Source organism: Aplidium turbinatum, chromosome 11, assembly GCF_918807975.1.
Source record: "Aplidium turbinatum chromosome 11, kaAplTurb1.1, whole genome shotgun sequence".
NCBI classification, from domain to species: Eukaryota; Metazoa; Chordata; class Ascidiacea; order Aplousobranchia; family Polyclinidae; genus Aplidium; species Aplidium turbinatum.
In genome coordinates this window covers 12,217,450-12,241,783 of record NC_137482.1, presented here as the reverse complement: position 1 = coordinate 12,241,783, position 24,334 = coordinate 12,217,450, and the positions used below count along the sequence as shown (strand labels likewise).

Below are 24,334 nucleotides of genomic sequence, written 5' to 3'. Positions count from 1 at the left end.
CCGATTTTGTCGCTCTATGACTTTAGAATCGTTACTATAAGTAGCAACGTGGGATGAAAGAAAGTAATTTCACGTGGTCTTCCTCGCAAGTACCAACTTGGGAAACTAAACTTACCATCGCTGTTAGTATACAGAAAGAAACGTTATTTTGTGTTTATTATACGTAAGACGAGCGCAATAGTTAGATTTCTTGTTTCAATAATTCGGCAGGCTAGTTCGCCGTTCGATTGTCATCCATCTTGATGATCTTGTACGCTGTGACAAACTCTGGCATAATGAAGAGGTTTGTGAAATAAATACGTTTGAAACTGACCGGGCTGCTCTTGTTGCAATTTACAAGCATACCCATTCACAATCATGAATCAAAGTAGGCTTATCGCTAACTGAAAAATATTAGATCAACTCGTGCTGCACCAAAGTAAAAAGCTAAAACATACTCTTCGGCATATAACTCTTGTAAAATATTATAAGTGGTTCGTTAAAAACATGATAGCCATGTAACCAGTTGCTAAAAAATGCACACAACATAGTCTACAACAGCACAAAAGTGTTTTAAACCATTTGATGACTTGTAAAGTGGTGGTTTAGATTTAAACCCACGAATTATACACGACATTCAAATAGCATTCTAATGCAAGATGTTTCTACAAAGTACATTCTAAAGTCCAAAATTAAAGTTTTCATATAAATTTATAGTGTATCCGTCTGCAAAACACTACAAAAAACAATCGAAGTAACCATTCCAGCTACAGTGCATTGTTGTCCACTGGCAGTCTAAGAACGCTAACAGTCCGATTGTTTAGATTTAGACGTTACAGCAGTTTACCTGCACGTACATTTAAAGATAAATTTTTATACAGTACATAGCTTACCAATAAAGCAGAAACAGGCATAGCTCAGCAACAAAATGATCTTTAACATTGTAACACAAAAATAAAGCGAACGTTTTCTACAATACTCATAGTCCTTTTTAAGCTTATGAAAGAAACGTAATTATACATTGCATGAGAAAATACTAGAGGAACACAGTATTACATCAAAAATGCTGTTTAATCCAAACATTGAAATTAATCAAGTGAATTAAGTTCAGAGGAGATGTATCCAGGCCAAATCCAGGCAGATCTCGCTTTCTGTTTTAGTCTATCTTGCGCAATCTGTTTGAAAACTTCCTCAGAACTTAATTCTCTACTTGATTCGTTGTGTTGTGCAGTCACTTTGTATGTGAGCAGGATAGGCAGCTTTTCAATGTTTAGATTAAACAGTATTTTGATGTTATACTGTGTTCCTCTAGTATTTTCTCATGCAATGTATAATTACGTTTTCTTTTATAGGCTTGAAAAGGACTATAAGTACAGATTACAAGGACTATAGGCTTGAAAAGGACATGATTTACTAAATATTTGACAAATAAAAATTAATTTACATTGATTCAATACATTGATAGGCTTAATTTTTTTTTAAATATTACAACTGGATTTAAAATTTATGAATGAAGGTTACTACCGTACAAAAATGACAATAAAACACAAATAATTACAATTTTAAAGTCTTTTCTTTCTTCTTAAACTAAAAATACTGTGGTCTTCGGGGTAAAGATGGGGGATAACAAGCCCGGGCTGGAATTGCGAATCCCGGTACTTGATAAGGGTGGGAAAGGTTCACTAAGCTAGATTAGAGGTTGGGTACGAGTCTTCTGAGTTGATTGAACTGGGATGAATTTTCTTTCGTTACTTTTTCGAATTGGCTCAAAACTGTGTAGGCTACTAAAACTGGCAATTTTCCTAAAGCCGCTAAAACTTTTTGTATACATTTTCCTGACCAATGTTTTGATTTGTATTGACTGCAGAGCAATAAACTGACTTATTTCCAACAACTTGAGAGTCGAGAAGCGATTTTTAACTCGGGTCCCCTTCAGTTTAGCAAACAACGGTAGTTTTCGGTTTGGCCGGAGTGAGAAAACTATGTGCGGCATTACAATGACAGAATAAATCTTTCGCCTTTTTCTAAATTGGAATCTTGACTGCAGACAGGTAGCCTACACTGGGTATGGCCACGGAGATAAATAGAGCACTGAGGTAGACTAGCTGCTGCTACTCCTGACGTAGCCTACATCAGCTGCTGCCTACATAAATAAGAAATAATATTTCATTACAGCTGGCTACGACATAAAAATTATATTAGGCCTATAGAATAAAGTAATTTTTGTCTGTTATTGCTGGCAAAATGTTGAAATAGTCTGTAAAAAATAGCCTATCAAGCACAAATGTTTCATGAAAAGGTTTTAAATTTGAAATCTATCGCTTGGAATAAACATTTGTACTGCTGTAGCTATACGATGGCTGACTTTATTCGCATGCAAAATAAACAGCAATAGTTAGCAATGACAATGTGAATTTTGAAATATTTTACAGTATTAAAGTGAACATTAGGCTTTAGCCATGTTCTATTTATTACGTCGCCTGACCGCACTGCAAATACTACAAGCCTACTTAATGTTTTCACTGACTTTTGGATTATCCTTTTTGATGTCATTGCATGTCACAAACTTCTCCAATGAATTTCGGAAATCAACATCTCACTATATCTCTGGTAAGACAAGGAATGAAAAAAAAATGATCTTCCATATTATGATAAGCATCTACAATAACTTACAAATATGTACTCTAAGAATGTGAGCTAGGATGGACTTTGCTAAGCATTACAGAAAATCTATCAGTTCAGTTTGTTTTTATTTCTGACCATGAATATGTGCCAAACATAGCAGTAGTCTAGAAAAAGGTAGAAGCGACAAAACGCGGATGTTATATTGTGCATAATACTAAAGCGAGCAAATCAGTTTAAAATAAGGCAGGTCGCAACACCTTAATTTATATTTTATTTTGGTCGTGTTTTGTCGCGTCTACTTTTTTCTAGACCTCTGCTACGTTTAGTATATAACCTACTACTGCTTTTCATTGTGATGGCAGAAATAAAAACAAGGTGAACTTCGTAAAGCATTTTAAAATATATACTGTAGTTTTCCAGGACCGTTGACAAGTTAATTTGGGCCCAGCGCCAATGAGATCCTCGGGCCCAAAATCAAGCCAATTTTTAAGAAAATGCACCAAAATACGCGGTGGCTTTTCAAGTTTCAAGGCCCCTTAAAAAGGTTACGGCTTTCTAAAATCATAACAGGCCCGGGTCTAAAACTACTCTCTGGACCCTCTTGTTAACGCTACTGCCTAATACAAATTCAAATAACGGAGTAGGCTATACTTGTTATCTTCATAAATTATTTGTGGTCGTTGTTGACTTGTAGCCTATATTGTGTTTGTATATTCTACTTGTACTGTAAGCTACGGTCTACTAGGCCTATTAGCATTGTATGATGGTTGTGTAATGCACTTCTCCGAGGTAAAGCACTAAATTTTATGAGCACTTTTATGATAAGATAGTGCACTATAAGTCGTTAAAATACAAATGAAAGAATGACTGTTTTTGGACTCATGGTCACTACTTCAATTTCAGATCTTGGCAAGTATTTCAAAATCCATGAATTGTCTCTCACTGAGCCATACAAAAGCAGAATAATTCACATTCATGAGGAATGCAAACTTTTAAATGATCAAACGAGTTCCAATTTTCGAACAACGTCTTTCAAGTACAATGACGACCTGGGTTTGATTATGTGTGAGACACCAAAGGTATGCAAATGTCAAGTAGCGATGTGGAATTAATGAGTGGTACAAGTTCTTTGTATGTTACATTAAGAGAACAGTTTGCAATTTATTTGCCAAAAACTATTTTATTCTCATATCACGTTGTGTGTTGTCACAGTCCTGTATGCAGGCATGCACCTTTCCAGTAAAGCAAATATTCAAGCAAGAAAAAAAACATAGCCTACATTTAAACAAATGTGCAAAAATTTAAAGCGTCTATAAAAAAAAATTAGTACTTAAATATTTAATATAATTTTAAATAAAATCAGCTGAGATTCTTAGGATACGTCATACCGAAGGAGAGTCGGCAGAAACTATATCAATGACTACAACAATCGAAGGTCAAATAAGTGTGAGGAGAAGATGGGTGACTTCTTCGAGCAGCAACTTGATGGTATAGAGTTCTTCAGCGTTGATAAACCAACTGCCCTTGGTGGAGTGAAATCGGGAAAAGTCGATATGATGTGTCATCTGTTCTTCTGCACCACAGTTGCATGCCGCAGATGGGTATAGGCCAACCATTGGATCATGAATTTGAAGACGCCTGCACGGAAGCGATTCAGCCGTACTCCGGCTTGTCGGCTGGGTTTCTTTCCTGAAGACATGGGTTCAGCGTCGGGGACAAAGGAGTGGACTCTGGAGGTATTGCGTCCACTCCTCTTTCGAGGTGTTAGTAACCCAAGATGAAGCACTGGTGTTATGCTCCAGTAAGAATTAGGCTGAGCAACAAAAAGGTTTCTTGATTAGAGGCGCTTCTTTGTCGTCGGCCTGGTAATGTTGGTGTGGGGCGCATAGAGTGGCTCTATAGGCCGCCGAGCCAGAGAGAGTGTGGCAACTCTGTCACCGATACGATTGAAATGGTACTTCAAAATCTTTTCATTTCGAGGTCAATTACGCTGATACAGTCTGTTATTAAGATTAGGATTACCGAATACCGATGCCTTGATCAACATCAACATAGTAACATCCGTTCTTTTTTTCCTGCAGGCCGCAAGTACAACTTGGCAGCTATTACTTTTACGATTGAGTGGTTTCAAAAGAAATTTTACAGATGAACTTCTGGCCAAATGGGCATACGATATAATTCCTAACCACAATTTCAAACAGTAAGAAAAATGTATTAAGTTACTACTAGTAACCTACTGGTTCAGTCTGAGAATCTTTGTCCTCGGTCTGAGAAAACCTGGTTGGATGCTTAACCTGGCAGTTTTGTATACTCAACTTATAGATACAATTTTGGTAAAGAGGTGACTTTCTTCAACCATAAACAGATGAAACCAAGCAACCACACGGCATTTAACATAATATATTAAACCAGTGGTTCTCAACCTTTTTGTTGTCACGGACCCCTTTAGACAAATTATTAATTCTGCGGACCTCTATCTAAATTTTGCCTGAAACTCAATTAACATACTATTGACTATTGCAAAGAACTTTATTTCCACACGAGTCAGTTCAATCACAGTACTATTGACTATTGTAATAATTATGCTACTCAACTACTGTACTGTGTCATATTGCATTGCCGCTGTGACTCCTGCGGCAAATATCAGGTTAAACAGTTGCTCAAATAAGAAAATGAATGAATTGTTCAAGAAATGTCAGCAGTATTTCAATATTAAGGTGACCCAAAGTGCCATGCCGAAACTTTTTTAACGTAAGCAAATTTAATGATGGTTGTTGTTGCCTTTCCTGAACTAAACGACTGAACTGCGGCTGAGTTTTTGACAATACAACACGCATGTCATCTTCAACGTCCACTCTCCAGGCGATTTCGATGTTGTTTTTATTGTAACAAGAGCTGAGAATCCTGCCTCGCAAAGGTTAAGTGGTTAACTGGTTATAAATGGTAACAAAACAATAATCATTTGCTTATTTGCCAAGAATGGGTAGGTTTGCAGTTGTGAGCACCAAAATTCTTCCATAGTTTTTGAATGAAACTCAATGCATAATAACTCTTTTGATCTCAAATCAATTAGGTCATCTTTACTGAGATCGTCATCGCTAATGTTGTTTAAGTCAAAAAGAAAAGGATTTCAAATCCATGTTTCAACTTTGTTCGGCAGGTGTTCTAAATTAAAATAACGTTGAAATGAGATTTGCAGGGTTTCAAGTGTGCGCAAAATTTTTCTCTCATAGCGATCAAAAGAGTAGGCTACATTCTCTTGGAGTTTCATCCATCAAGATAAGACCTTCTAACATTGGAAAGTTAGCGTAATTACCTGCTTCCAATCTGCGTTTTCAAACCGGCAACTCGGCAAAAAACGCTTTCAGTTTTTTGAGCTGCATCAATTATTGTCACACCTGGTCCTTGAGTGCCCCGATTAACATTGTTAATATGACCGAAAATATCGGCTAAGTAGGCCATGCCGTATAGAAAACTTTTACTCTCGAACAGTTTTGAGAGAGGACTTCCTTTTGCTTTCAGAAGAGTTGATACCTCATTTTTTAGCTGCTGCAGTCGTTTTAAAACTTCTCAAGATAACCAACGTAGCCTACCTAAGAATGATACAAAAGTATTCCGTTATCTGACCCTACTTCTTGACAGAGCGCTTTAAAAGTACGGTGGTTTACAGCTCTGCTTTTGATGAAATTAACGACTTTCATGCAATTTGTCAGAATTTCTTTGAGACTTGCTAGTAAAGTTTTTGCTGCTACGGCGTACCCGTGCAAGAAGCAATAGGTAACAACCACGCGAGGAGCTTCGTTTTTTACTAAAGCAGCAAATCCGGATTTGTTCCCGAGCATAGCTGATGCTCCATCCGTGCATATAGAACAAAGTTGTTGTTTTTCCAAAATTCATCAAGGTAATCACGGACCCCCAAATGCTTTCTCACGGACCCCCAAGGGGTCCGCAAACCCCAGGTTGGGAACCACTGTATTAAACTGAACATAAACTATCTACGAACGTTTTCAGCCATACACATGTTAGCCCTTTCAAGTAACGAAAAAATAACTGATTTTACATGTACATTGAAATAAATAACTGATCTTTACACTAAATTGAAAACGAAATGCATAAGAATGAAACCGCAAAGCAGAGGAGAAAGGCACATCACATGGCGGTTAATTCCGCGAGGCAAACACGCATCATATGATGAATTAAGAAAAGACGTTAAGCAAATAAGAAGCACCTGCGGCAAACAACTGCGTATTGAGGCTAGGATTGCATGATTTTATTAGCAAAGCCTCGTGGATTTTAGTGTCAAATGCGGTGAAACATTTACGCAAAACTCTAAAAAATTTCAAGGATGGTTTGTTGTTTAAACATGATTGGCAATCGAATATATGGTCTTTAATGGCACTTCTTCTGTTCAAATTAGTTAAATCTAAGTGCTCCCTCATTCTCGTGGCCAAATGCCGCGTGGGCATACCAGTGTATGTACAGTTCGCGTCGTGCGTCGTGCTAACTTATAGATGCATTTGAACCACTGACGCAGGCCGGTCATTGGTATTGACAGAAGAAAGTTTCCGTGTTTGATAAAGTAGTGTTGCCTAAAATTGAAGTAGGGCTATCATATGTCCTCTTAAGAGGATTTGTTCTCTTTTTTCAAGAAAAATGAACTGTCCTCCGAGGACACTAAAGAATGCTCAAATGTCCTCTTTTTTGATAGTTTAGGTTTTCTTGCTTGTATTTTCAACGGGATTATATTGCTTGATGACGTTTCAGCGACGACTTGTAGGCTATTTATTTCTAAACATTTTGTATAGGCTACCAATGTAATGTAACATGCTGATGTATTAATTCTACAAGAAATTGGCGCATTTTATGGAACTGTTGTTGAACAATCATTTCCTGGTTCACTGTAAAACATTAAACAACATTTTAAAGGCCATGCTCACACTTTCACAAAAAAATTATTTTTTTACCTACATACGTTTTATATTGATACAACGCTTATAGACATTGTTGATTGCCCAACTCAGTTTGGTTCGTTTGTTACTTGAAACAAATCGAAAGTCTATAAGTGCAATGTGTGTAACAGTGTAACGCCTAACTTCACGCAAAAGAAATCGTGGCGTGGGTAGGCCTACAGCTTTGCAAGAAAAGGGACAGATTTTTAGTTCACGCCGTTTTTAGCATCTTAACGGTTATGTGCAGCTTCATGTTTTAATCATATTTCTTGCAAGTATTTAACAATTTCGTTAAGGCTGGTTATGCCTTGTTGAAAAAAGTTAAGGCTTGGCTACTTGGAGATCGTGCCTGATTTGTCACATTTTGCAGATTTTTGTGAACATGGCTGTCTGACTGAAACTGTTTAAAAATTAGGCATTTTTTCACTTTTTGCTGACTCTTAATAATATAAAATCATTTGTTCTCTTAAGGAAGCACTAAAAATGAGAAAAAATAAGTTAAACGTTTAGTTAATCTGTTTTCTTGTTGTTTTTTTTTGGTAACTTTTGCTGCGTAGGCCTATAGGCCTACTGTAATTATCTAAAATGGTGTAAACAATTCTTCAAGCGTAAAATTCTACTTGCTGGCGAAACGTGTCCTCTTTTTAGGCGATGAAAATATGGTAGGCCTAAAAATCTCATTTGCAAAACTTATCTTGAAGGTATGGTGACAAGCAAACGGTAAAACTTTAGCGTTTAGCCTCATGATGATTATTCATTTTATCGGCATACAATTACACAAATAGTTTTCTACTAGGCCAAAACATTTTTTTTTTACTTTTGTGTCTCAACATCCAGACTTTCATCCAACGAAGAAGCTTTGACTCGTGCTAGGAGTTACACGTCATTCCTGATCACTAGACATCCTTTTAATAGACTGGTTTCAGCTTACTATGACAAGTTAACTAATCAGTCTACATACGCCGCCTACAAGCAGATAACAGGAAGAAAAATTGCTTTGGAGCAAGCTGAAGAACACATGCACGGTTTTGGAAAGCGTTTCGGGTAAGCCGAATAAAGTGATGAGCTACAGTACTTGTGGAAAGTTTCTGGTTATCAGCGCTAAGCTGAGCAATAAGCACTCACTCGTGTAGGAAGTATATCATGTTTCACTAACCATACCTGAGGCTGTGCAGCATCCACACTAGTCGTTCAAACTTCCAGTCAATAACTGAAGAGTCCAGGTGCATAACGATCAAACTCCATTATTTGTGATTATTAGACTTTACTATCTCCCGTTGTGTTAAATGTGGATACCCAACTTCATGTTATTGTTCAGAAATGCTTTCCTCACAAACATTACAATTAATGACCTCAAATTTACACTTTTGAGGTTTCAAACTTTAATTTTCGGTTTACTCGAAATGTTGGTTTTGGTAGTTTGATTGTTTTGCACCTGGATTCTTCAACTAGTTCAGAAGCTGAGTGTATGAGGCAACAATAGTTGTAAGACTGATGCTTTGGCTCTTTATTTTGTGATGCGACACGGAAGAAAACTTGAGATGTTATTGTTGAGCCTTTCACCATCTCTGAGTTGCTTTTATCATTTTGTTCGCTGTTGGAGCCTCGTTAGCTGAACGGTGTAACATCAGTAGCCTGCCCTAAGAATAATCATTACCGCGCGAACAAAATGAAAAAGCGAAAGTTTGACAAATCGATATTTTCACTGCTTTAAAGTTAATATTAGCGCTATTAGCAGCTTATAGTTTAACCATAGTTTAGTTAGATTAGCTGCTCGATTACACATGTCCGATGAAACCAAAATGTGAAAGCTGAAATATGTGAAAACGGAAATGTATTAAATGATTTTCAAAATGCACATGCAGGCATCATAAGTTACAAAGTTAAGCTTTTTAAGAAAATATATTTAAGATGACGACAATCGTGGTACCTAAGCTACTAGCCTACCTCGTGTTTCTCCGTAAAATTGTGTTGAGTTTTGCTGTATTTGATTAGCGTTATTTGATATTTTATATGCAAGGTACAAGTTTTTGTCTCGTGTGCCAGAAGATGCCATAAAAACGATGAAATCATTCAAGATGTTGAATTCTTCACAGAAGAAGGACGTATTGAGTTACATCCGAGTTATGAAAACTGGCGAAGTTTCATTTCCTCAACTTGTAAAGTATAATAATTTATTTTATTAAACTATCTCCTTGTTTTTTTGCAAATGAAATGTCAAATTAACCGATTGACAAAAATGTTTCCTCTCTCGAGTTTTTTCGCGTGAGACTTTTACTCTTTCTTTCATATAGTCAAGTGAACTTCACTAAGCTATGAAACAGCTTTCCCATTGCTGATTCATCAGCAATTTATACAAACAAAATAGTTCACTTTTCCAGCACCAGTGGCCAGTAGATAGCAATATAGACAAATATTTTGTTATTATAAACGCTTTATCCCCGTGGAGGCTCTTGACGCAGGGCCGGTTACCGAGATTGGCAGAGTGAATTTTTCCGATTGTTGAAGTGTTGTTGCCAGGGAATTATTCTATTCACTAAATGCCGCTGAATGGAGAGCAATCCTGAAATGCGTAGCTCAAGCGCACACCCCGAGAGTCGAACCAGCGCCGCGTGATCTTGGCTCGGGTTCCAAATAGCGACTGTCAGAACAGCGACTGTCAATAGAGCGACCACACGACAGCGATTAATTAAAAACAGCGACTGTCAATAGAGCGACTACACGACAGCGATTCATCAAGAACTCGATTAATTAAAAACAGCGACCTCGAAATTTGGCCTCCAAGTCAAAACCTGCTGACTGGCATGATATAAATCCAAAAATTATGAAGTCGCTATTATGAAGTCGCTATTATGAAGTCGCCATTATGACAGTCGCTGTTTTGACAGTCGCTATCCGGCCTGGATGCCGTGATCTTGAGCCAGGCGTGAAACCACCGAGCTAACGAGGCGGACAGATAAATAATTGATAATGAAAGAATCGTTTGTGAGGAATGAAATTCAGTGAGATGTTAAATGCAAATAGACATCTTGATGTTTTTTTTGCGCTGTAGCCCTACAGTTGATTAAAAAATCGCAAATTTTTAGGCTTATATCAATACATAAGGCAGCCATCATAGATACATTATAAAGACCCCACGCGAATACGTAAAATGGAACAAACACTTTTTCAGGTAAAACGAGCATTTGTTTTGACTTCAGATTTCTTGCGAACTTCTACGAATCAAACCGACTTGGACAAATGGACATCCACTGGAGACCGCAAACAATGTTGTGTCAAATATGTGCTTTCAACTATAGCTACGTCATCAGATTCGAAAATATCGTTTCGGAATCCAATCGACTTTTGACTTATCTTCAGGAAAAGAATCTAAATACAAAATTGCCAAAGAAAATCTTTTTTCCCGATAAAGCAAAGTCTACAGCAAATGATGCAAAAACGCAAGAAGCTTTTGAAAAGCTGTCAGTGCAACAAGTCAATGTTCTACGCAAGATTTACAAACATGACTTTCTGTTCTATAACTATGATCCTTATAAATATGATCGCATTGTATAATTTGGACTTCTTTTTTTCATTACAAATATTATGTGCCTTTATGAAAAGTTATTTTCTCACCGCTTTAACAGAAGCAATTTTACAAAATCGATGACATTTTTCGTTTGACTGTATGCTACTTATCACTTATTAACTTGTTATTCCTTTTAAAAAGTGTGCTTGTGTGTTTTGTAACATCTAACAATCTACATAGCTTACTGTACTATCAATTGATATCACAACATGTAGACCAGTGTTTCTCAACCTTTTTTGGCCCAGCGCCCCCTTTATAAACTGGCAAAATTTTACCGCCCCCCCCCCCCAACAAAAACGATTAATTACGAAAAGAGAAAAAAATACTTTTAATACTATAAAAAGTGCTCAATGCCAAGAAAAAAGCCAAGCAGAGTGAGTAACATCAAATTTAGACTAGTTACCAGTCTCTAAAACCCTTACAGCCTGTTTTACCCTAAAAGGGGGATCATCAGAAGGACCTTATTCAAATAGAATTCTATTTCTATTAGAATACGGTAAGGACTTTTTGATGATCCCCTGTTAGGGTAAAAAAGGCTGTAAGGGTTTTAGAGACTAGTAATTATAATTGATATATATTTGCAAATATATATTTGCGAGCATGAAAACAGTATAGCCCTACTGGTACGAGTGTGAACCTTGGGCTTGGTGAGAAAGTGCCATTTTCTTCACATCCGCTGTAGGCCAGTGAAAAACATTCGAAGATCACCTCTTATGGATATGTCAAGTGGGTTTTGCTGTTTGGTATGTAGCAGAACAACACAGATGAATCCCTTTTCCACCAGGTATGAGGTAGGAAATGCTACCACGAAGATACGAGCTCTTTGATTTTGATGAAATCGTTATGCTGGGCGGTAGATGGTTTAAACCAGAATGCCTCCTAATAATCAAAACGCCCCCTTAAGCCGAGGTAATCATACCGCCCTCCTGAAAAATCAAAACGCCCCCTGGGGGGCGGTACCGCCCCCGTTGAGAACCACTGATGTAGACACTTTCAGACGTAAAATGGGCACTTGAACGTGCACGTAAAGTAGGCACATGAAAGTGATCCGGCCTCTAGGAGTGAGAAGACGTAAAATATTTTCTAGAAAGCTTTAGGTTACGTACGATTTCAGCTAAAACGCATTACATCATGTTCGTTGCTCTGTTTGAGCGGATTAGAGAAATCAAAAGCTTTGTAGGACTAATAAACAATATTCAGCACAAAGAAGTTCCACCATGACATAAGAATAATGTAGGCAATGTTTGAAAATGAACTTTCTCTTACAAGGTTGGTTGGTTTTGAATCTTTATCCTCGGACTGACAAAGCCTTGATAGGTTATTCCTGGTCGTTTCGCATACTTGTAGAGGCTCTTGACGCAGGGCCGGTTTCCGAGATTGGCAGAGTGAAAGTTTTCCGATTGTTGAAGTGTTGTTGCCGGGGAATTATTCCATTGACTAGGTGCCGCTGAATGGAGAGCATTCCTTAGAATGCGTTGCTCAAGCGCACACCTCGAGAGTCGAACTTGCGCCGCGTGATCTTGAGCCGGGCGCGTAACCACTGAGCTAACGGACCGGACAAGATAACATCTAAGAAGAAACTGAACTAGCTAGACCTACATAACAAATACAAATAAAGTAAATAAATGCTGTTGCTAACAAGATTTTGTTTATTTCATACAACAATATAAAAAAATGCGATGCACGGGCATATAGAGTAAGTTATATAACATCTGTACTTGCTTACGTCTACAAAGTCAATTCATAGATATACGGTAGCCCATATTAACTCCTGAAAGTTGTGATTGAATGTAATGGTGTTCTTTAATTAGAGCTAGAGTAAAAACTTTTATTTATAAATGAAACGAGAGGCAGAAAAGAAAGTTATTTAGTTTAATGACTTGTTGGCATAGAAATCGATATTGGTCATTATATTTTTATTTGGAAGTTTATATGGCATTGAATTTTTTTGGTCAGATAATCAAAAGAAAAGTAACCTAACTCTAATTTTTCTTGTGCAGGTAATACTGGAGGAGAAGGTTAGATCAAATGGTTTCGAATTCCATCATATCTTGAAAAATGTTCTTTGTTGTGGTGGTTTTGATTGTAGCTAATGTCATTCAAAGCTTCTTCAAGTTTTTATTTTATTTGCTTCAAACGGTTGGTATTGAATCTTTATCCGCGGATTGACAAAGCCTCTGATAGGTTATTTCTGGCAGTTTTGCTTAGCCTACTTGCGGAGACTTTAAACCATTGACGCAGGCCGGTTACCGAGATTGATAGCGTGAAGTTTTCCGCTTACTGAAGTTTTATTAAATGTACATTTTCCATCCACCAGAGGGCGCTGAATGAAGAGCATTCTTTAAAGTGGTATAGGTGGAATGTTTATTCTCGGACTGAGAAAGCCTTTGATAGGTAGCCTAATTCCTAGCAGTTTTGCTAGCGCGTGCCCGGTTAAAAGAAGATGGCAGAGTGAAGTTTCCAATCATTAAAGTGTTGTCTGTGAATTATGCCATTCGCTAGGTACAGCTAAGTGGAAAGCATTCCTGGGCATGAGTTGCTCAAGCGCACAGCCCGAGGCCGAACCACCGCTTCTTCATCTTTGCGGATTCTTTGCACACAACGTCTGACACTTACCTAACTGAGCTATCTGTCTGGCCACCTTTTGATAGTTATACGACAGTGTGGTAGTTTTTGTCATAAGCGATTTTACAAACTAAAAATCCGTTTCTTCAAAATAATACTTTAGACTACAACCTGTTATTTAATTTACTTTAGCCTAACTCTTGTAATTGATGAAATTGCTACAAGTTTACCATTTGTTACAGCATAACAGTTCCTAGCTTTTCAGTAACCTTTGTATTGATAAGCATCGAAATTGAAAAATTTGAAGTCATCTTTATAAATTTTTCTAAGAATATCCACATCAGCATCAGACAGCTGCTTGAAGGCCTCCTTGGTGTCCTTTTCATGAACACTTCCTTTCACGTTTTGAGAAAACACAAGCTTTTCAAACAACGGTGTTTCGAGATTCTTTTCCTGAAGATAAGTCAAAAGTCGATTTGATTCCGAAACAATATTTTCGAATCTGATGACGTAGCTATAGTTGAAAGCACATATTTGGCACAACATTGTTTGCGGTCTCCAATGAATGTCCATCTCTGCAACCATGCCCTCTTTATATCGGGTGATCAGATACCTGCAAAATATGATGCACCGTAATATGACGAAACGTTTTATAGGATTCCATACTATGATGGATGCTTTTGGCAGCTTATAAAGTGATTAGGCATGAAATTGACTGCTATTTTGCACATTTGCGGTTTTTAGTCTGTGACAGACTAATCGGATGATTGATTTTAAACCAGAAATAACGTCATTGCTCAAACTTACTCAGCTATACTCTGACAAAAGGAAAATCAGCATTGCATTACTAAATTTTCAGGAATTTTGTGCAAATTTTGTTGTTCAATAAGCAATAGGCCTACTCGTTAAAACTTAAAAAAATATAAAAACTTTTTATCTCGGAATACTTTATATTTCCAGCACGCAGTTTGTAAGCTTACTGCCCTTAAAGTAGCTTCCGATTTAGCATGAAAATTAGTTTCAAGTATAATTCAAAATGTTCTTGCACCAGTAAATCTCAGTAATTAAACTATTTCTGTTGTTGGCGTGCTTAAATAAAGTCTGCTTCTTCATGGGAAAAGCTGGTTAGTGGTTAATTCAGAAGTGGAATTGTTTATATACAAACACAAATTGCTATAAAAGTACTGAATATGGTTCTATTTGTGTTTACCAACCAGCGCATAAACCAAAGGTTAACTTAAAACAAAATCCATCATTTTTATATTAGCAGAATGACGGACTTTGCTGTCTGGGATGTTACCTACTCAACACAAAACAGTGAACTCTCTACCACAGCTTGCACTTACTTAGCAAATTGAGGAAAGGACAAGACACCACTCTCCATAGCTTTCATATATTCCATCAGCTTTTGTTTCTGTGATTTCTTCAAGTGTTTAAATTCTTTTAAAATGTGTATTTCTTGTGGCTGAATTCTTAGAAGTTGACTAACTTTACTGAAATTCCTGCGAGTTCAAAAGACAACTAGAATTACAAAAAAACAAAGACTTCATTACTGTTTCTAATAAGAAGTCTATGGACCGTTGGACCATGCCCTTCTCTTTGAAATTTTTCTCTTTACGATTAAATTTTGAACTAACAGTTTGATTATTATTTGGATGATAACACTGGTCAACACAAATTTTTTGGCAGACAAAGTTAAAATGTTTTTGGGGGTTTTGAAGGGCGCTGATTCCGAATATGGCCTTAGTTTTTTTGAATTGGCTCTAGTTTTGGAGATATCGCATAGGGTCATTTTGACCAAAATCCCATATTTGGGCCTTGTGATGTGGATAAAAAAAAAAAAAACAGTTTAACCATATTAGATATTTCAGAAATGCAATTTAAAGGTTAATTGTGAACAATAAAGACAGTTTTAAGTTTAAATACAGCAACATCACGAAATTTTTAGGGATATTAGATTTGTCATACTTCAAAACTTGATATTACCGATGTCATATACACAAAATACACAATCATATACAGTAGTGTAAGTACAAAAAACACTAAAAAATGTTGCATTAAATCAGTCAATCAACCTTGTATCATAAAATTTAGATAAAAGGAACCACAATATCGTTTTCATTGTAAATTGAAAACAATGGTATGAAATACAATAAGATTAAAACTATTAACTAATTTGCGCCAAAAAAAATTCTCTTGTAAGATTTTCGCTTGTGAGAAACTTTTGGACAGTTTCTCAACAGGTTCCAGCAATAGTCTGCCATCATGTGCTCATTCCATCTGCCCTGATATCTTTCTTCCATTGTCTTGGTGGAACCTTTCCCCTGCTCCTCACTGTAATCACCAAGATTGTCAGGAAATCTGTCAAGGTGGCTGGATAGGAAGTGAACTTTAATGCTCATGTTAGCTCCAAGTTTTCCAAATGCAGAATAACATCTTCCGAACTAATTCTCTGTAATTAGGTGCTTTGTGACTCCCCAAGAAGTTTTGTACTACATCCTTGAAGGAGTTCCATGCAGTTAGTTCATTGATGTTCATGTGACTGGTGAAATCCGAATCTTTCATCAACGTTCGAATCTGAGGTCCATCAAAGACACCAGCTTTAAGCTTTTCATCGGAGAGTCCTGGAAATTGACTGCAAATGTACTTGAAGTAATTCCCTCCTTGTTTAATGTTTTGACGAACTGCTTCATGAACCCTAATTTGATGTGCAGAGAAGGAAATACAATTCTATTCCTGGGAACTAAAGGTTCATTGATTACATTGGCTGCCACAACTTGAAGACTGATGCCTTCTGGCCAGTTTTTCTTGCGCCAGTGCTGGGTTCTCGCCCTGCTGTCCACAAACACAGGAAGCAAAGATACTTGGTATATCTAGGGGTATATGTATCTTCTAAACTAGAGTCAATCTGGCAAAACCAATGTCATATTCGTAATCAGCGACCTTGAAAACCCCAGAAAGCACTTTTAGATGTTCTGCCAAAAAACTTTTTTGTCATTTTGTTGACCAGTGTAATCGTTCTGTTGAGAAAACAAAAAAAAATTTGTTAGAAACATATTCAAAGCTAAATCGTGGCCCAATGCCCTTAACTCATCCATGCTCCATTGCGGCGATTTGTTGATTTGTTGTCTACCCAAGCCACCAGATTAGCTATGCTGTTGAGTCGTTTGCCAATGCTCAACAGCTCTTAGTACTTCCTGTACAATAGTTGTGTAGTTTGATTTCTAATTGTCCAATTGATTTCAAAGTGTAAATCAGGACTGTAAGTCGCACGCAATGGTTGGAGTTGGAAAAATGGTGGCTTTGTCTGGAATCAGAACCGGTCGCTAGATGACACCATATAACAGCCTCGAACTCGGATATTTTTTGTTCGGCTCAACTACTTTATCGAAAAATTATAGTAAAATTAAGCTTTTGGTGGATGGCGAAATATTTTTTTTTGCTTTCTTGTTTCTCCTCAACCTTATTCGTTTGTTTGGCTTTTGGTCGACAAGGTTAATGTTTTGAAGACGGTGTTTTACTGTATTTTTAAACTGTAACAGCTCACTCAATCGCCCCGTGCAACATTATACACGAGATTATGAGATTGAAATTATGAATATGAAAATTAAATTGGATTAAGAAATGCTGCCAAGTTAGCATTTGATAAACTTATTTACTGAACTAGCATTATAACTATAAAGAGTAGTGAAACAATCCTTAACAAACCACTTAAAATTAACGGTAATCAGAATTTGTTACAAAAACATGACACACACGCTGCAGTTTGTGGGTGCGGCCATGGCCACCTGGAGATGCGGCCTGATTTGTCACATTTTGCAGATTTTGATTACAGCTACTGCTAGTGCTTGACTGACATTTTTTGAGATGTTTTTACTTTTTGCGGTTTCCTAATGACATAGAACTTTTTTGTTGCCTTGGAGAAGCAGTAGCAAATGAGAAAAAGTAAGTTGAAAAACGCAAAATCAGACTGTTATTGAAACATTAATAGTCTGACTAAAATCTTCGAAATCAAATTTTCTTTGTTTTTCAACATATGAGAATGTTAAAACCTATTGTGTCATCTGGGGAAAAGAATAAAAAAAGCATAAAAATCTAATTTTTAGAAAAATTTGTTAAAACGTTCGCCTAAAGTTTGAAAAACCTGGAAATTTCTGAAAAATGTGACAAATCAGGCCATATCTTTAGGTGGCCATGGTGCGGCTAACTAAAAAACATACGGAATTTTTATTTCTTGTAGGTAGTTATTGGCGTGTGCCCTTGCAATCTTTCTGCCGAAACTTTTTCTGTAGAAAAGATACGTAGACCGATTGGAAAACTTGTCATAGTAGGCTGATACCAGTCTTTCAAATGGATGTCGTGTTATAAGAAAAGATGTGTAGTTCCTCGCCCGTTTCCATGCTTCATCACGTGAAAGTCTGTAAACATTATCAGTTTATACGTTACTAAGCATTCACAGTTGGCATATAAAAGATGTTTTCATCCATCACAGAATACAGATAAACCACAGCGTAGCCTATGAACTAAGCTTTGCTATAGGCTACGCAAGCTTAACTTTTCAAAAAGTTTTTTTTGCGTTGTTGGCAGTGAATAGTACACGTTTCCGCTTATTGTTGTAGTGATTGTTCCTTTCATTTCCAGTGTTATGATCTAGACATACAGTAGTGCAGCTGAATAAAGTGATCTTTGAAGTACGCTGTTCAGCTGCACTCAGTGAGAGTTGCACTATCGTTGCTCATCATGCAGTTTTATGTTTTGTTCACACATTTTGTTAGTCTGGTTCATATGAGCTTTCTATGGTGAATTTTCGATCTTTGGAAACTTTAGAAGCCATACTGGAATTTCTGAACTACTAAGTCACAATCAGCGACTCTGATGAAGTTCATTTTCAAAAAAATCTATTTTGAAGCAGCAGTTCAACCAAAATGCACAACTAGGCCAACTTATAGAAAAACTCGAGGTCGAGAGTGTGTAGGACACTCCAAGAAAGATATGGAAAAAGGTCACACTTTTACTTTTCCACACAATTCAGAAGAATTTGATTAAACTTACTGATCGAAGCGTTTGTTTGGAATCACGTTGTAAGCCCATCCTTTAAGAACTTCCCTTGTGAAGTCTCCTTGGTACCCAGCTAAGCGCAACAACATCAATTGCCAAATGGTGCTCGCTGCCTTAAAAATAAGTTGCGCAGACGAAGGCTTAACAACCTGTCTTCAAACGCATCATAACTTTAAACCATACTTTTGTTTTACAGTAGATATGCATCCTTTCAATCAACATATCTAAGCCTTAAAAATGGTGAAGACTGTTGTAGCAGTTTTTTTTAGTGTTGATAGTTGATTGTTTAAACTCCGACTACGTGTAGACTAAATTATTATTCATTCGCTTCTGCATTAACACCATGCTATGATAGTGTCTTCGCAGAGAATATAGATCTGATAACGAATAACCTACAGGGCTATTTAGGTAAATATGCATCCTGTATTTTATCTCTTTTGTTTCACCCATTTAAGATGTATTTTGTTACACAGGCCCATCATTTACCCGATGCATAAGTAAACTTACTTTAGGTGTTTCGCACATAACCACTTTTGCTCTATTTTCATATTTGAATGAGGATGAGTTTAAATTGTATGTTTTTTCTTTCTTGTGTACGCACTCCTTGTGTATTCTGAGGATTCTTCTGAGATATGGATCCTCCAGAGACAGTTCATGAATTCCAGAATAAGGTTTTTCTAATAAATTATCAATAGTATTTTACCGATGAGCAACATACATACGCGTTGAAGCTTCTAATTCTACAACGAGTTATCTTTAAGGAAACGAATGCTTTCATTTATGTCTCGATGACTGATAATATTTTTGTACAGTCTCTGATGATTTTTATCGCCCTAATTACTCCAAAACTATTCTCTATACGTAGGGTAATTTCATCAGCTCTGATATCTGTATTGTTTTTTTCGTTTGTTTTTGTGTTATATGGACTGCCCTAGTTTGCAATAAACTAGATAATATAAATAATAATTCTTGCTATAATAACATAGCCTACTCAAGGGCAACCACTAATTTTTTTCAGTTTCAATAAACCACAAGCATGAAAAAATTGAAAACCCTTAAAATTGTAAGCAAGCTTTTGAAATTTTTAAGCAAGGTGGATTTTCCATCAACTTTGTAGGCTAAAACTGGTGAAATTACCGAAAAGGTAGTTTCATTCATTAAAATGAAATTTCATTTCGTAAAACCACCATCAAAATTATTCAAACAGCAAAATAGTTAAAATATAACATGTATTCCAAACCTGAAGAAAATAAAGTATGATATTCGGGCTTAGAAAAAGTTTGGACAGAATATTGTTTCCTTTTCTTCGTGTTTTCAGTTCTTGACATGAAGACAAAAAGTGTTCCCAAAGAGATGCACAGCAAAACACGACGATGCAGCATCACCAAGTGGCAGCGCCACAGAAAAAGAACAAACTTTACTTTCAGCCAATCAAAACTTTTCTTCCACATGATATTTATGGCTCCCGCTGTCAAATACTTTATGGCTATTTTTTGATGTCACTGTGCCTCTGAGCTGTGCTTTTCAATTCAATAAAATCGGTCAACAGCGTTTGTTTGAATCAGCTTGTTTTCTAGTTATCTGTGCGTGACATTATATTTTACCTAGCCGCTTTTTGTGAAACCGGAAAGGAGGAAATGTTTGCGCATCAAAAGTAAAATGGAAACTTTTAAACAAATGAAATCATCTGCTCCATCTTTTTTTTGTTTACGAGCTGAAAAACGGGTTACGCAAAACTAACGTTATGCAACCGTTTTGCAAGGCAGATAACCTGTGTTTTGGATGGCATGATTTTTGTTGCCACAAAGTTTTCATTTTCTGTAAATCAAACAAGCTTTAAAAAATTCGATATGAACAATAGTCTGGTCTACGCAATTATGTTTTCTTTGATTTTTTGTTCTGATACAAATCGTGTCGTTAAATCGATTAATTTAGTGTCGCAAATCTTGTTACTTCCTAACGTGAACTAAACAAAAATAACAGCAGACGATACTTATCTAAATATCAGCAAAGCAAACGTTACAAGTAAATCACAGAAGCGGATATGATTTCTAGCTGCCCTAAATGTCGGTAAAATCAAACAGACCAATCAGACAATTTTTACTGCTAATAAAGGCTAATCTCATTTGTGAAAAAATGATCCAGATTTCCATGAAGCTCTTTCCAATGAGGTAAAAACGTAGGCTGTATCGTACAGGGAAAGCCACTTTGTAAGCTTTTTTCCTGACAGTTTTGCATACTCGCAGAGTCCTGGAATCACTGACGCAAGCGCGGACACACACCTTGACAAAGAAAATTTTAGCTTGATTTACTCTGTAACTCATTCCACTGAGTAGCCTATCACTTTACTGAGAGCATTGTTTAGTTAAGCTCACACTCCGGGAGTTAACTCAATTGCGTCGTTTTTTGGTTTGAGAAGATGCATTTAATTAAAAAGGAGTGAGCGATAGCGCTGAAACAAAGGCAATAGTTTATTGATTTCAAATTTCAAAAAAGATACTTTTTTAATAGAGGTTTTTTTAAATGTTATTGATGGATAGAAAGGAACCTTTAGGCTACTGCCGAACTAACAAAACGTTTTGTTTCATCTTGGCATTTTCAGTGCCGTATCTACAAAAGCCTTGAACCACTGACAATGCCGGAGAAAGAAAGATGCAGTCCCAGTCACCGAGATTGACAGTGAACTACTACATGTTAAAAACTTTTTATGAAACGCACAAGTCAGCCGAGAGTTAAACCATCGATAGTAGATCTTGCCAGTTTTTTAATATCAAAGGAGCTACCAGAGAGGAAAGTTGGATGGTACAATCGTTGATGATATGTTCTTTGTGTTTTTCAAAGCCACACTCACAAAATGAAGATGTCACTCTTCATTAGGGAGCGTTTGAGCGGAAAATCTCGACATCCATGCAAATCTGTTGAAACACCACCACGTCTGTCGTGGTAGGAACAGACATGCCGGGATGGACATCGGTGTCTAGGATAAATGTCAAGAAGAAGGAATAACTACTCTAGGTGTGGTTGGTGGATTCGTCATGATTGTTATCATCCCATATTTTCAGATATGGGATTTGTATTCATTAATGTTTGAACTTGCAAGGCTTTTTCACAGTTGCTTAAGGTGTATGTGTAAAAAATTTCTGTTTTAACATACTGTATATTTATCGAAATATTCATTCATTCAAAATATAGAAACTGAGAGTTAAACATGAAGTTAGCACCAAAATCCAAATAAATTTTCAACATTGGCCTACCTTTAAATTTATTTTGTGTAGGCCAGGGGCGTGCAACTGTTTATCGCAATGGGCCACAACGTACAATTATAATGATGCTGAGGGCCAGTCTATCGAATAACACATGAATATATATGAACAATTTATTTAATGGAAAAGTACACACAATCAAGTTACACATTAAGTTTCAGATATCTTGAAGCTCAGTTTTGTAACAAGCTCAATGTCTTTCTTGTAACCGTGAAATACCTCTTGCTGTTTGCTCAAAGATTTTTTTCAACTGCTGCATTTTGTCAACCGTAATTGACCCACAATGCTATCATAATTAGCAGAGTGTTTTGCACAGTAGTGTCGCTTGATATTGTGCTCTTTCATTACTGCTATAGTGTTTTGACAAATCAGGCAAACAACATCTTGATTGTGTTAAACAACGAAGTAATTTATACACCACTCATTGTTGAACTTCCGCCTTTCATAATCAACCTTCCTTTTCTTACTTGTAGACATTTTTACTATGCTAAGCTTTTTGTAGAATAAATATTAATATATTCACCACACTGCACCCATAAAGTAAGATTTATGTTACTGAATCATTGCCAGAAGAACAAGGCGGTTTTCTACGACGCTTACTAATGACGCAATAATAATGCTAATGATGTAATAATGCTAAAAGTCATTAATGCTAATGATGACGTTACAAATAACAACATCCTCCGATCTAACAGTGAAAAGTATTTAAAAATAATGGGCTACTTGATGAAGAATGTGCGGGCCACGTAAATGGGTACCGCGGGCCGTGCTCTGGCCCGCGGGCCGTATGTTGCACGCCTCTGGTGTAGGCCTTCAATACTGGCAGCCTATCGTCGTGAGCAGCCGGTTTGTTTTGCGTCCCAAACATTACAATTTGCGATGTCATATGGGGTCGCGCTTTATAGTTTGAGAAATCTTGGCATCATAGACATAGTTTTGGCAAGGAAAACCCAACAAAAAGTTTGAAACAGATAAAAATCAAAAGCACCATTAGAGGCGGCTGGGGTCCACGTTGTTTACGCTTTGTACAGCGAAGGAATGCAGTCGTTGAAAATATTCGCGACAGTTTATTACACAAAAGAAGAACAAAAGGAAACAAATCTTATTAGTATTCTATTGATAAGACTAGCGGCCAATAAAATAGATGATGCATTCAGCCAGACGAACATTTAACAGCCATACAATCAATTTACGACGTGTCAAAGATGTTTCAAACGAACTGCATAATACACAAATTTTGGTCTCAACAACTCCATGCATACACTTGCTTTTGCGAACAAAAGAGTACCAAGACCAACTGACGATGGTTCAAATCTCAGTGTGAGCAGACCAGCAGAAAAACAAAAAGTGGGAGTTGGAATACATGCAGATGCCACAAAGTATATTTTAGTCTTGCAAACAAGAACTATCTTAGAGTTAACGTCGGTGTTTCGAACAAGTTATCTTACAAATAACCGCAAGAAATCAAGGATAAGAAGTGACTTATGATATCGAGAATACCAATCAATTTTGTAATCAAAGATTTGCAAGTGTATTAGGCTTAATAGTAAATTTTATTTGGAAATCACAGGCCCAGTTTATTGCTCAGCATCAATTATGCTTTACGCGATAGGCTACTCGGCTTATGCATAAAATTGTAGGCTACTGCTAAAAAGACACTTGCATTTATCCACCCAGATGAGGAATTCAAGCCACTTTCTCTTCAACTATTCGTTTGCTTGTTGTGTCTCCTGTCTGCATTGCAGCGAAAGCGAAATTAGAAACAGCTTCCGAGATACGGATTGGTTTACTTGATAGAGTTGCTGGAACAAAAGAAACAAAAGACGTCTTTGTGCAGTTGCTACTTTGTGTAATGATTAATCAAAATAACACCGCGAGATTTGAAGAGACGTTATTGTTAGTTGCAAGTAGATTATCTATTTTATCTATTGTGTGGCCATGCGACCAAACAATGTACTTTGTTTAGTAATGTGAAGTGATGGATGATTTCTTACAGAAAAAGGAATTACCACAAGAGAGGTGAAAGTGATCGATACAGCTTTTCATGAGTTCGTTCAGCAAAATGAAAACTATACAAAGATATAGAAGATGTTATGAAAAAATGACAGCCATTACGTTTGATGTCGGTTTTCATGTAAGCTACTAAGCTGTAACAACAGTGCTTTTCATGGAATTATAGCCTACAAAACAGAAAACAACAATAAGAAAACAAAAAGAAAAAAGGTTTTTCATTACCCGGTTGCTGCTTGTTCGTCTGTTGATTTTTGTTTTTGGAGAAAACGGCAGGACAAAATATACATGGCCCAAATAGCGTACTTTATTCAAAA

General features: G+C 36.8%; 1 protein-coding gene across 1 annotated transcript; it reads left to right on the top strand.

Annotated features, from left to right (window-relative positions):
- Positions 1-3,665: 3,665 nt before the first annotated feature.
- Positions 3,666-11,108, top strand: LOC145780215 (carbohydrate sulfotransferase 11-like). Its single transcript, XM_082591918.1, has 5 exons — positions 3,666-3,683; positions 4,686-4,804; positions 8,391-8,597; positions 9,574-9,717; positions 10,754-11,108. Exons 1-5 carry the CDS (start codon positions 3,666-3,668, stop codon positions 11,106-11,108), a joined length of 843 nt encoding a protein of 280 aa, XP_082448044.1.
- Positions 11,109-24,334: the final 13,226 nt, after the last annotated feature.